The following is a 13,912-nucleotide window of genomic DNA, read 5'->3' on the forward strand; positions in this document are numbered from 1 at the left end:
TAGGAAAAATGATTTTATTTTCAATTTAGTGATTGAATGTATCAGTTTTGAGAATTTACATCTGCTGTCTATATTTTGCACTGTTCGAGAAGAAATTAATTTCTTTCTATTTCTCTGTTGTTGTATTGCATGCAGTTTGGAAGAGTATCATTTGTGTATATTAGTACTTTTAGTTTGTGGTTCTTTATTTGCATAGAGTTTATCTATCTTCTCCATGCGTGACCAAGGCCAGGTGTTCTGGTAGGAATAAATGTCAAGAAGTATTATTATTTGTCGGCTCTCGTTTAGCCTTTTGGACCCAGAATGACCCTCACTTACAAATTAGCAAAGACCACTGATCTAGCCCAATATCTTGTTTCCAACAGTGGCCAATCCAGGTAACAAGTACCTAGCAGAAACCCAAATTGTAGCATCAAACGATAAAGATGATGGGGCAACTTCCCTATGAGAAAAGATTAAAGTGACTAGGGTTCTTCAGCTTGGAGAAGAGATGGCTGAGGGGAGTTGTGATAGAAGACTATAAAATACTGAGTGAAGTGGAATGAGTAGACATGAATCACATGTTTACTCTTTCCAAAAATACTAGGACTAGGGGACTAAGTACTAAGTAATGAATAAGTTACTAAGTAATAAATTTAACACAAACTAGAGAAAATATTTCTTCACACAATGTGTACTTAAATTTTGCTTTTACCACATTCTTTGGCAATGAATTCTAGTTAGTTTAGCAGGGTTTAAAAAAGGTTTGGATAATTTCCCAAAAGAAAAATCCATAAACCATTAGTAAATGGATTTGGGAAAATCCACAGTTTATTTCTAGGATAAGCAGCATAAAATCTGCTTTACTCTTTGGGGATCATCTTGCCAGACACTTGTGACCTGGATTGGCCACTGATATAAACAGGACCTTCAGCCTGTCCCAGTATGGCAATGCTTATTATGTTCTTAAGGAAAGAGAAAGGACAGTTGGGTGGGGTTTGGATAGGATGAGAGAAAGTATGGTGGGAGAAGAGAGTTGCAGTATGGGAACAGCAGGTTAGGGGAGAGGGCAGTGTGGGGTGAAGAGATAGGAGACAAATGAGGGATATGCAAGGGATGAACAAGAGATAGAAATGTGAGGACTCTTTTGCATGGGGAAAGAGGATTGGGAAGGAATACTGATGGCTGAGGAGCTGGACAGTTGGTGCTGCCAAGTTCCTCTTTTTTGTGAGGAGTGGGAGTTATATTGGTACTGTCAAGCCCCTCTTGGTATTTTTGTTGGAGTTGGAGGTATTGTGTTGGATTTGCTAAGCCTCTTTTTATTTGGATTGTGATAATATTCTGCCACCTAGTGGTGGTGTGTGTGGTTTAGCTAATGGAAACAAGCTGGGATTGTTCTAAGTCTCTTCCTCTTAATGATATTTTAGTAGAATATCTGCTTTGGTTTTCTTTTTTGCCTCCCCTTTTCAATAGTGGTCTGAGGAAGAGCTTGTATTTCACTGATCTTTTTTATTTCTAATATATAATTGATGTGAAAAAGCAAGCACTGTGTTTCTTGAACAAGTGATGTAACTTGTAATTATGTTAAATTAATTAAAAATAAAAAAAGAAGTCAAGAGGCTATAGGACTCATAGTTCTATTAGCATCTCCACCATCTGCCAGCTTTATGTCACACTAAATGCTAATTTAAACAAGTGTGTCTTAAGGCTGTGGTGGAAGCCCTGCAAATCCTGTATTTTCATTATTTCATTTGATAACATATTCTATAACTAGAGCCCAAAGGTGAAGAAAGCCCTTTCATGGGTGGATTGGATCTGCCACAAAAATGGATGAAGAGGCCCTGCTTGTAATCAATACACAATTTAAAAAAAAAAAAGGTCTTATACAGCAAAAAGTCAAGAAAAATACCATAACATAGGAGGGAAAAAGGATCTCAGAAACTTGCTCTGATTCAAATTAAATGACAAAACCAGAGTCTGACAGGTTACAGATTTCTATCATCGATCCTTAAAAAACCTCCCTGAATTTTAATAATTGTGACTTGAAATACAACAATCAATTTTGTATTTATGTAGCATAAAGAACCCTTTCATAAACATGCAATATACTTCTTAGTGCTTCTTTCAAAACAATAAATATATTTTTTCAATCATTTCAAAAATTTATAAGAATAAACAGCCAGCACTTATCTTGCAACTGCCTAACAGGAATCGGAGGAAGTGGTGGAAACGCATATAGGAACTTGTGTGACCAATCCAGAAGAAATGCATCCGCCTCTAGACAATGTGGGGAGAATTGTCTGGAGAAAAACTGTGGTAATTTGTGGTTATTGGGAGACACAAATAGGTCTATCTGTGGAGTCCCCCAAAGCGAGAAGAGCCATGGTCAGACCGCACCTGGAATACTGCGTCCAGCATTGGTCTCCATACCTAAAGAAGGATATAAAACTGCTAGAGAGGGTGCAGAGACGAGCAATGAAGCTAGTGAAAGGTATGGAGAACCTGGACTACGAGGAATGACTTAGGAGACTGGGGTTGTTCTCCCTTGAGAAGAGGAGACTGCGAGGGGATCTGAACGAGACTTTCAAAATACTGAAAGGATTCGACAAAATGGAGCAGGGAAAGCAGTTATTTACAATGTCCAGTGTGACACGGACAAGAGGACATGGACTGAAGCTGAGGGGGGGACAGGTCCAGGACGAATATCAGGAAGTTCTGTTTCATGCAGCGAGTGGTGGACACCTAGAATGCTCTCCCAGAAGAAGTAACTGCAGAATCCACCGTTCTAGGATTTAAGGGTAAACTAGATGCACATCTCCTTAAGTGTGGCATAGAGTGATACGGGTAAGGGTAAATTAGATGCACATCTCCCTTGAGAAGCATACAGTGATATGGGGATTAAAACTATGCCAGGGTACACCTGGCGGGGCTTCCGCGTGTGCGGATCACCGGACTTGATGGACCAGGGTCTGATCCGGAGATGGCAATTCTTATGTTCTTATGTGATGCAGAACTTTTGAGAGTTCACTCATGTGATTGTAGGAATCTGTTGAGCTTGTCTGCTAAAGTATTCTGCTTACCTTGTACATAGACTGCTCTTTAAGATGGCCCAGTCCCAAATGAGAAGAGCTTCCTGACAGAGGGGAAGAGACCCTGTGCCCCCTTGTTTGTTGATGTAGTACATTGCTACTTGATTGTCTGTTCTGACAAGGAGGACTTGATTGGATAGCCGGTCCTGAAAAGTTGTCAGAGCACTGCGAATGGATTGAAGCTCGAGAAGATTGATATTAAGAGTCCTTTCTCGAGCAGACCAAGTTCCTTGAGTCCTTAGACCATCCAGATGCATTCCCCATGCATACATGTCTGTTGGGGGCACATGGAATAGCAACCCTTTGTAGAGATGTGATGGCTGTAACCACCATTGGACAGATTGATAAAGAAGCAAGGAGACATTGATCCGATGGAAAGTGGGTCCGATACCTGAGATCATTGGGAACCTAGATTCCATTGAGCAGGTCTGAGATGAAGCCAAGCAAAGGGAACTACGTGTACTATAGACGCCATGTGGTCTAGAAGATGCATCATCTGTCATGTTGAGATTTTCCAAAGAGTAGACACATTTGCACAAAGCTGAAGCAGTGTTGCTTGTTTCTGCAGAGGCAGGAATTCTCTCAGATGAGGAGTGTCGAGTATTGCTCCTATGAATTCTAGCAGTTTGAATCGGCTGAAGATGTGACTTTGGATAATTGATTTTGAATCCTAGAAGTTCCAAAAAAGTTACTGTAGCTGTTAGAGCCAAGTGAACACTTTGAGGTGAGCAATCCTTGATCAACAACCGTCCAGATAAGGGAAGACTTGATATCCGTATGAAAGGAGAGTTGCTGCTACCACTACTAGGCATTTGATGAATACTTTTGGAGAGGATGCCAGGAAGAAAGGTAGTACTCTGTACTGAAGATGACCCACACGAAATTGAAGAAATTTTCTGTGAACTGGGTATATGGGAATGTGAGTGTAGGCCTCTTTTGAGGGGGTATAAGGTTCATAGGGACAGCATTTGAAACTTCTCCTTTACTAAATACTTGTTGAGAGCTCAGAGGTCAAGAATTGGACAGAGACCTCCCATCCTTTTCAGGATAAGGAAATATCTGGAATAGAAGCCCTGATTTCTTTGAGATGGGGGTACAGGTTCTATTGCTTTGAGTTCCAGAATAAAACAATTGAAAAAACTTTTCTTCATGCAAAATTTCTTATAAATAATCCAGAAAATAACTGAAAATTTTTCTTTTTCCAAAATTTCTGATCTAATATTTCTCATTGTACCTTTTTGATAAAGTTTTTGTAAACTGTATAGAACTTTTTGGTTATGCGGTCTAGAAATCCTGTGTTATGTTATGTTAAGCCCTTATTTCCTGAAGATGGAGGAGGGTCTGCTGGAAAGCGAAAGAGGACTCTCTTGGCGGGTTGTCTGGAGGGTCGCTTAGGAAATGTAGGGAGTAACCCTCCTGTAAGATGTGAAGAATCCAAGAGTTGGTGGTTATGAGAGACCAATGGTGATAAAACAGTTGAAGACAACCTCCAATAGGAAGAGGAGGAGGGAGTAAAGGAGTCTTGGTGGCTATGCTCTCCAGGAGCACATCAAAAAGGCTGAGTCACTTTCTAGGATGGTTGAGACTGGGTCTTTTGTGGATACTGCTGTCTCTGTCTCTTTGGCTGAGGAAGCTTAGCCACAGATGAAGAGGCTGGATAACGCCACTTTTAGGACTGATAAGAAGGTTTTGATGGAGTCCTAGTAGAGTGCTTAGGTTTTGAGGAGGACAGTGTAGTCATGCTCTGTTTATAAGCCATGAGCTTATGAGTGGCTTCTTTGATTTTGTAACCAAACAATTCCTCCATGAAGCAAGGAATGTTGGCTAGACATTCCTGGACATTGATGCTAAGATTGTATACCCTGAGCCAGGCCAATCTCCTCATTGCGATAGACATAGCCGATGGTCGGGAAGTGATGTTGAAGGCATCAAATACAGAGTGAGCCATGAACTTCCTCGTCTGGAGTAAGTTGTGTGTGATTTCCTGAAACTGATCAAGTCTGTTGGATGGAATAAATTGTTCAAAGTCTGAAAGGGACTTGACAAGCTGTTTCAAATAGAAGCTCATATAGAAGTTGTAGCTCAGTGCTCTACTGGATAGCATAGAGTTTTGAAATAACTGTCTCCTAAACTTATCAAGTATGCGGCCCTCTCTGCCCAGAGGTGCACTAGCATAGACCCGGGAGCTAGAAGACTTCTTCAAGGCAGACTCCACCAGGAGGGACTGGTGCTGTAACTGCAGATGGTCAAATCTTGGGCTGGACTGAACTCTGTACATAGTGTCTATTCTTCTAGGAGCTACTCCCAGTTTTTCAGCATGGTATCTTTCATAAGATAATGGAAAGGAAGTTTTAGGAGATCCTTAGGTTTATCAAAATCTAAGGTGTCCAGCAATTCGGCTCAGTTCCACAACTGTCTCTATTTTCACAGGGAGAGTTTTCCCCATTTGATGAATAAATTTGGTGAATGACAAACTTTCTGGGAGAGATCTAAGCTGAGGCTGAGGAAGCGAAGGATCAGACTGAATACCATAAGACTCAGGGTCTGAATAATCAAGGTCAGGTTCAGTATCCTTGTGCTGAGAAAGGTCAGTGTCATAGTCTGGAAGATAGAAGAGGTGTGTTTATGAGTCAAGGCAGCAGGAGTATGATATCGATGCTGGTATCAAGAAGGACTCCGATGCCGATACTGATCCGAAGAAGATGTCGAAGATGGTGAACAAAGCTTAGAGTGTTTTGATCTAGACTTGCGTTGGGGAGAATGGGATCCAGTATCAATAGACTTCAACACTCTCTTGGTGCTGGCTTCAACAGGAGGAGATGTACTTTCTGGCCTTGATGTGCTATGCTCAGACTGGGCTGGTACCAAGGAAGGCTGTGAATGCATCTGTGCTGCTTGTGTTTGTAACTTTATAGCAAGCTCTCGATGCAACAGCTCTTTCAGTTGGTCCTGTATCGATGACACCAGTACCATCTGTTGCACCAGATATATATATATATATAAGCTGATAAAGGCTGAATTGCTTAATAGCTGAAGAACCGGAAGCAGGACAGTAGAAGACAAACGCTAATAGGATTGGAGGTGTGGTACGCACTGATCAGTTTTCAGAGGATTATGTTTGTGAGGCGCTAGATAAACTAAAAGTAGACAAAGCGATTGGGCTGAATGGTATACATCCGAGGGTACTGAAGGAACATAGGGAAGTTCTGGTGGCTCCACTGGCTGACATTTTCAATGCTTTTTTAGAGTTTGGAGTGGTACCAGAGGACCGGAGAAGGACAGATGTAATCCCCCTCCACAAAAGTCAAAGTAAGTAAGGCCAATATATTTGCAATAGAGAAGACACTCCTGATGGTGTGAATAACATGAGGAAGAACCTAGCGAAGCTTGAAGAATGGCCTGATATTTAGCAGCTAAGATTTAATGCTAAGAAATACAAGGTCATGCATTTGGGCTGCAAAAACATAAGAAGTTGCCTCCACTGGGTCAGACCAGGTCCATCACGCCCAGCAGTCCGCACCCGCGGCGGCCCATCAGGTCCATGACCTGTCAAGTGGTTCCTGTCTCATCCTATAACCTATCACTACTTCTGTCCGTACCCCTCAATCCCCTTATCCTTCAGGAATTTATCCAAACCTTCTTTGAATCCCTGTAGTGTCTTCTGCCCTATCACAACCTCCGGGAGTGTCCACCACTTTCTGGATGAAGAAGAACTTCCTGGCATTGGTTCTAAACCTGTCCCCTTTCAGTTTCTCCGAGTGCCCCCTTGTACTTGTTGTTCCCCACAGTCTGAAGAATCTGTACAAGGGGACAGGTTTAGAACCAATGCCAGGAAGTTCTTCTTCACCCAGAGAGTGGTGGACACGTGGAACGCACTCCCGGAGGTTGTGATAGGGTAGAAGACACTACAGGGATTCAAAGAAGGTTTGGATAAATTCCTGAAGGATAAGGTGATTGAGGGGTACAGTACAATTTAGGAGTAAAGAACTTTTGTGCATGAAAGAGGAGTGGGACTTGGGTGTGGTAGTATGTGATGACCTTAAGATGGCCAAACAGGTTGTAAAGGCGACAGTGAAAGCTAGAAGGATTCTAGGATGAACAAGGAGAGGTATGGCCAGTAGGAAAAGAAGGTATTGATGTTGCTGTATAAGACTCTGGGGAGACCTCATTTAGAATATTGTGTAGAATTCTGGAGACCGCACCTTCAAAAAGATATAAACAGGATGGAGTCGGTTCAGAGGAAGGCTACTAAAATGGTCGGTGTTCTTCATCATAAAGCATATGGGGACAGACTTAAAGATCTCAATATGCATACTTTGGAGGAAAGGCGGAAGAAGGAAAATATAATAGAGACGTTTAAGTACCTAAGTGGTATAAAACCAGTTAAAACAATGGCAGAAAACCAGTTAAAACAAACCTGTTCAACCGATTTGTAACTAAGAACTCTTAATGCCTTATCCCTGTACTCTACTTACAGGTACTCGATGTCTCTACACTGTGCCTATTACACTGACTTTCTCCCCCTCTACTTGTATCCTCCCTCTCTACATGTATTCGATGACTTCATTGTAATTTTCGCTGATTGTTCAGCTCTTCTTGTTGTAAACTGCCTCAAACTACTATGATTTTGGCGATATATAAGAATAAAATTATTATTATTATTATTATTAAATGCACGAGGCAAGTCTTTTCATTTGAAAGAAAGCTCCAGAATGAGAGGGTATAGGATGAAATTAAGAGGTGAAAGGCTTAGGAGTAATCTAAGGAAATACTTTTTTTTTTAATAGAAAGGGTGGTAGATTCGTGGAATAGTCTCCCAGTAGAAGTAGTGGAGATAAAGACTGTGTCTGAATTCAAGAAAGCATGGGACAGGCATGTGGGATCTCTTAGGGAGAGTAGGAGATAGTGAATGCTGGGTCTGGCCAGACTGGATAGGCCATTTTAGTCTTTATCTGCCACCATGTTTCTAAATTCCCAAAGTGTTATTTGTAATTCATATTCTTCTTGATAAGCTCTACAGGGAAGGAATTGTCCCATGTATATTTTAGTTGCTCTAAACTTCAAGAAAAAAAAAAGTCCATTAAAAAAAAAAATAATGTAAGTCAAAACGAGAGCAAACAGCATTATGAAGAAACTTTGCTAGTACAGGCTTAGAACCAGGGAAACGAGGATTCAGATCCCACTGCTGCTCCTTCCTTATTCTCTTGGGCAAGTCACTTAACCCTTTACAAATTGTAGATTCTAAGCCCTCCAGGGACAAGGAAACACCTAGTTTCTGAATGTAATTCACTGAGGTAACAACTGAAAAGGTGTGATCTAAATCCAAATAGACAAATTTGTGTATTTGGGGATGGTTTTGGTGACAGCAGTAGCAACTGCACCTCACCTCTCTGCAGGAAGAAAGAAAGCTCTGGTTCCCAGGGTAACCAGCCAGCAAGCTAGTCTGCTGGGAGCACCGCTCACTGAATCTCGGTTACTGGGCATGCCTAGTGTTGGGCTGGAATAAAGATGGTGATGGTGGGGGTGGGACGCGGCTGGTAGGGAGGGGAGAGAGAGGAAAGGCAGGCCTGCCTGGCAGAGTGGAAGAGGATACGGGGAGGGAATGGGATGAACATTATGAGAGAAGGCGGGAGAAGAGCAGTGAAACAGGCTGGGACAGGGAGGGGAAGGGCTATCAAACTGGAGCAGGCTGGGAAAAGCAGAAAGGGGGAGGGGAAGCAGTGCGAGTGCTGGGATAGTGGAGAACTGGAGTCGCAGAGACCTGCTAGGAAAGGGGCTAGGCCCCTGAAGCAAACTGCTATTGAGACAAGAGGGTGAGGCGTGGGCATCAGTAACAGAGACTCACAGACATGATTAGGTTGGGATAGCTTCTCTCTGTCTCTAGCTGAAAGTTTAGCTTGTGGTCGAAGATGGGCTTTTAATCATTGACTACTGGATCGGCACGGGAGGAAAGGGAGGGCGAGAGAGGGTAGGAGGCTGATTCTGGCACCCTACCTGCAGCAGGCAATGGACAAATATAAGCTCTGTCTACCCGTTTCTCTTTCACTTCATTGCCAAGTGGTGCATGGGGCCACCTAAAACCCAGACAAAAAGACTCCTTCAAATCTCGCTTCCTTTTTTCCTTTCTATCCAGACGTTTTCTTTCTTCACGCCACCGCCTTGCTTCTGTCTACCTTATGGTGCCAGCTTGTTTCTCGGGACTGTGGTATGCTAGCTGCATGAGGTGGACACAGCAGATAGGGCTCTGCCCATTTGACATTTTGTTATTACGTTTGCATGTCGTTGACTATTTCTTTTTTTAAAATTACTATTGTTTGGTTTGGTTTCATTTTGCAGTGGAAGCAATCTGCAAACCTGAGAGTTAATTTTTTTTTTTTTTTAAACAAACACTGGAGGGAAAAGCAGAGAGCAGAAGACAGATGGCATTGGAGTGAGGTGCTGGAATTGGACTGAAATTGGAGTGTGTATGTGTGTGTGGGGGGGGAGTTGGCACTGGAGTGAGGAAGAGGTGAGAAACCACTAGATTGAGATTGGGTGGAGGAGGGCTGAGGGTGAGATCAGAGGGGGCAAGAAAGGCAGCAGTGGTCATGTCTGCAGACACAGAAGAAATTACTCGTCTGCGCAAACCTCGATTTTCTTATGAAGAGAACCAGATTCTTATCCAGGAGGTTCGTGCCAACTACAGTCGACTATATGGCACACAGAGTCGGCGGGTGACTGTGGCTGAGCGCCGGCGGGTGTGGGAAAACATTGCCACCAAAATCAACACCATTACTAGTTGGAAGCGAACTGGCCAAGAGGTGCAAAAGCGGTGGAACGACTTCAAACGTCGAACAAAAGAGAAGTTGGCAAGGGTGCCCCACTCCACTCAAGGGATTGGAGCCAGCAGTGGCCCCACTGGTGAAGAAAATTTTTCAGCAGAGGAAGAGACTATCTTTGCCATCCTTGGGCCTGGGGTAGTGGCTGGTGCTGGGAGAATGGACCATGTGGCCTCTGGTGGTGGCTTCCATCACCAGGTGGCATTTCCTCGAAGATTCCACTCAGCAGAGGAAAGCAGAGCTGGTGAGTCACTTCTGCATGTACAAGTGACACCAAAGGCAGGGGTTAATAATATGGCATGCATCTTACCCATTCTAGGGATCACAACAATGGCCATTGGGAGGTACTATTACCGCCTGAGTACTAATAGTTGCATTTAAGTTCTAGAATGCTTTATAATTTTAATACTGTAGACACAAAACATGCATCCACTTCACATGTGTATGTTATATTGCATGACGGTACTGGAAACTGGGCAATATTATCATCCAGTTATATGTAAAGTGATGCACAGGAGAATAAAGCAATTTATCCAGGGCTTAGAACTGAGGCACAGAGAGATAGTTGGCAATTTTTCAAAAACTGCCTGGTGATTACATTTTAGGCAATTGAATGTATTTAGATTTTGAGACACATTTAGGACCCCAGGGCTGCAACTGAGAAATATCCTAAATTGATGATCCTAAAAATTGGGATCCTACCTCTAGGCCTGTAATTCATTTGCCTAGATTTAAAACCCAACTTTTGCATAAGTCATTTAGATAGAAAAAGGGACTTCTGATTCTGGATGCACACATTTTCATGTGAATTTTACAAAAGGTTCACTTAATGCAGAGCCCTCCGTAAAATGCATGTAAAAATGTGAGAACTAGACATTTTAAGGGGAACCAATTAAAGAACAAAGCTAGAAAACTACATTTTATACTGGTTTTAAACTCCAGAGAGGTAAGACAGTTGCCTTTTGATCACTATTGCAAACCTGAGGTCTAACTGAGTAGTTAGCAGACATTCAGGCATGTCTCAGATTAGGAATAAATGCCAACATCTAGATTTTGTAAAGTATGTTTGTGCAGAATCAGAAAAACATGTATGCTTTTCCAGCCAATCCACAGCATGCTCTTTTGTTATATCTAGTGGCTTTCTAAAACTGCTATTTATATGTGTAAATACATTGCAAGCCTTGTACAATAATATCCTTCAGCACCTAAGTAAGGTGCGAAGTGTTTGCTTCTCCATGCCTCAGCTCTGTTTTTGTAGCCACTCAGGCCTCCAGTTTGGCATAAACAAGTGCCTAGGATGACAAATTTTGAAGGGTATCATGCCACTATGCTGCTGTCCAAATTTTCTCCTGACATAGAATGGGTATACAACAATAAAATAAAAACATAGGCTCTGTGACCCTATGTATATACACAGATCTTGTAGCAGCCTGACAGCACACATGGGATTTCTTAATAAAAAAAAACAAACCCATGCGGAAGAAACGGGCAGACCACAGCAGGTCCTGTGAATGCATTAAAGCCTAAAGGCCTCATGCCTTTTTTGTTCTAAGTGCTGTGGTTGCCGAATCGAGATTTCTTTCAGGGATGTATAGCAACCAGACAAGAGCACATTGGAAGATCCTCTCCCCTGGGTGCTCTCATTTCTTGAAGGCAGTTATCCCCATCCTGTGCTTATGGATACAGAAATCTTAAATCTAGCCCTATAGCCACTCATTTCATGGGCACTTACATTTAAGTGCTCAGTCTAAGTTTGAAATTTGTCACCATAGTTACTTGTCCCATGGGCAAACATTTGGGCAGAACCACTAGACCAATCTCTCCTTTATAGGTTTAAAGCCCTATTTTGTATAGGATGTTGAAAATTACAGGGTGAAAAGATGGTATGAATCCTAGGACTTGTCCAAGAAAGGAAACACAATACAGCCGGCTTAAGCCAAGGAACAGAGCCAGGAGTAAAACAAATTGTAGAAAATATATTAAAAGTGTATTCAGAAGTCCAATATAATAAAATAGACTTGACATGGAGCCATGTTTCGGCAAACAGATGCTTGCTTCAGGAGTCGACGTTTCTATAAATACATAGACAAATCAAAAATACAAAACCAAACATAAAACCCCCCAAATATAACCTAACTCTGCTTCTGAGAGAATTTCTCACTGCCTTTTAACATAAGAACATAAGCATCGCCTCAGCCAAGTCAGACCATAGGTCCATCATGCCCAACAGTCCGCTCCCGTGGCGGCCCCCCAGGTCAATGACCTGTAAGTGATCTATTACTCTAAATCATTTTGTACTGTATAGTAACCCTCTAATTGTACCCTTCAATCCCCTTTTCCTTCAGGAACTCATCCAATCCCATTTTGAAACCCCAAATCGTACTCTGCTTTACCACCTCTTCTGGAAGCGCATTCCAGGTGTCCACCACCCTCTGAGTGAAGAACTTCCTAGCATTTGTTCTGAATCTGTCTCTCTTCAATTTTTTGGAGTGCCCTCTAGTTTTTGTTGCCCGCACCAGTCTGAAGAATCTGTCCCTCTCTACCTTCTCTATATCCTTCATGATCTTGTAAGTTTCTATCATTTCCCCTCTAAGTCTCCGCTTTTCCAGGGAAAAGAGCCCCAGCTTCTCCAGCCTCTCAGCATATGAAAGGTTTTCCATGCCCTTTATCATTTTGTTTTGCTCTTCTCTGGACCCTCTCAAGTAGCGCCATATCCTTCTTAAGGTATGGCGACCAGTATTGAATGCAGTACTCCAGATGCGGTCGCACCATCGCCCTATACAGCGGGAGGATAACCTCCTTGATTCTGGTAGTGATACCTTTTTTGATAATGCCCAACATTCTGTTCGCCTTTTTTGAGGCCGCTGCGCATTGTGCCGCCGGTTTCATTGTTTTATCCACCAAAACCCCCAAGTCCTTTTCTAGGTTGCCTTCCCCCAATGTCAGCCCCCTCATCGTGTAGTTGTACATTGGGTTTCCTTTCCCTATGTGCATGACTTTACATTTCTCTACATTGAAGCTCTTCTGCCATTTATTTGCCCACTCACTCAGTTGGTTCAGGTCCCTTTGATGTTCTTTACATTCCTCAACAGATCTAACCTTACTGGAGAGTTTTGTGTCCGCTAATTTTATAACTTCGCACCTCGTGCCCGTTTCCAGGTCATTAATAAATATATTGAACAGCAGTGGTCCCAGCACTGACCCTTGTAGTCATGTTGCCGAGGGTTTTCCAGTTAGAATCCTCCTAGTAAGAGGAGAATGGGTCAACATAAATAGACCACCCAAATATTTATCAAGACCAGGTGAAATGGAGTTATAATAAAGCTTAAAAATTATAGGTAAATAATAGAGACAAGTAAAGTGCATTAGTAATGTATTGCACTCCATGTTTGACTTCATATAATTTGAAATTCTTAGAAATTAATGCAAGTCAAAACGAGAGCAAACAGCATTATGAATAAACTTTGCTAGAACAGGCTTAGAACCAGGGAAACGAGGATTCAGATCCCAATGCTACTCCTTCCTTATTCTCTTGGGCAAGTCACTTAACCCTTTACAAACTGTAGATTCTAAGCCCTCCGGGGACAAGGAAACACCTACCGTTTCTGAATGTAATTCACTGAGGCAACAACTGAAAAGGTGTGATCTAAATCCAAATCGACAAATTTGTGTATTAAGGGCTTTTGGGGATGGTTTTGGTGACAGCAGTAGCAACTGCACCTCTCCTCACCTCTCTGCAGGAAGAAAGAAAGCTCTGGTTCCCAGGGTAACCAGCCAGCAAGCTAGTCTGCTGGGAGCACCGCTCACTGAATCTCGGTTACTGGGCATGCCTAGTGTTGGGCTGGAATAAAGATTGTGATGGTGTGTGGGGGGGGGGGGGGGGGGGGCGCGGCTGGCAGGGAGGGGAGAGAGAGGAAAGGCAGGCCTGCCTGGCAGAGTGGAAGAGGATACGGGGAGGGAATGGGATGAACATTATGAGAGAAGGCGGGAGAAAAGCAGTGAAACAGGCTGGGACAGGGAGGGGAA

The 13,912-nt window shown here is 42.7% G+C and overlaps 1 protein-coding gene and 1 long non-coding RNA gene across 2 annotated transcripts in view; one reads left to right on the top strand and one right to left on the bottom strand.

Moving 5' to 3' along the window:
• LOC117365277 overlaps nt 1-13,618 on the bottom strand; it is a 73,444-nt gene extending 59,826 nt beyond the window's left edge. Inside the window, exon 1 of the long non-coding RNA XR_004540392.1 lies at nt 13,487-13,618. This is a non-coding gene — a long non-coding RNA (uncharacterized LOC117365277). The remainder of the gene's footprint in view (nt 1-13,486) is intronic.
• LOC117365276 (myb-related transcription factor, partner of profilin-like) lies at nt 8,750-12,159 on the top strand. The gene has a single exon (XM_033955499.1). It carries the CDS (start codon nt 9,656-9,658, stop codon nt 10,265-10,267), a length of 612 nt encoding a protein of 203 aa, XP_033811390.1. The 5' UTR covers nt 8,750-9,655; the 3' UTR covers nt 10,268-12,159.
• Nucleotides 13,619-13,912: the final 294 nt, after the last annotated feature.

The sequence above is a fragment of the Geotrypetes seraphini genome, chromosome 8, assembly GCF_902459505.1.
Source record: "Geotrypetes seraphini chromosome 8, aGeoSer1.1, whole genome shotgun sequence".
NCBI lineage: Eukaryota > Metazoa > Chordata > Amphibia > Gymnophiona > Dermophiidae > Geotrypetes > Geotrypetes seraphini.

What these genes read in the sequence shown, in the direction of transcription:
- LOC117365276 (XM_033955499.1), top strand. Translation starts at nt 9,656, where the DNA reads ATGTCTGCAGACACAGAAGAAATTACTCGTCTGCGCAAACCTCGATTT.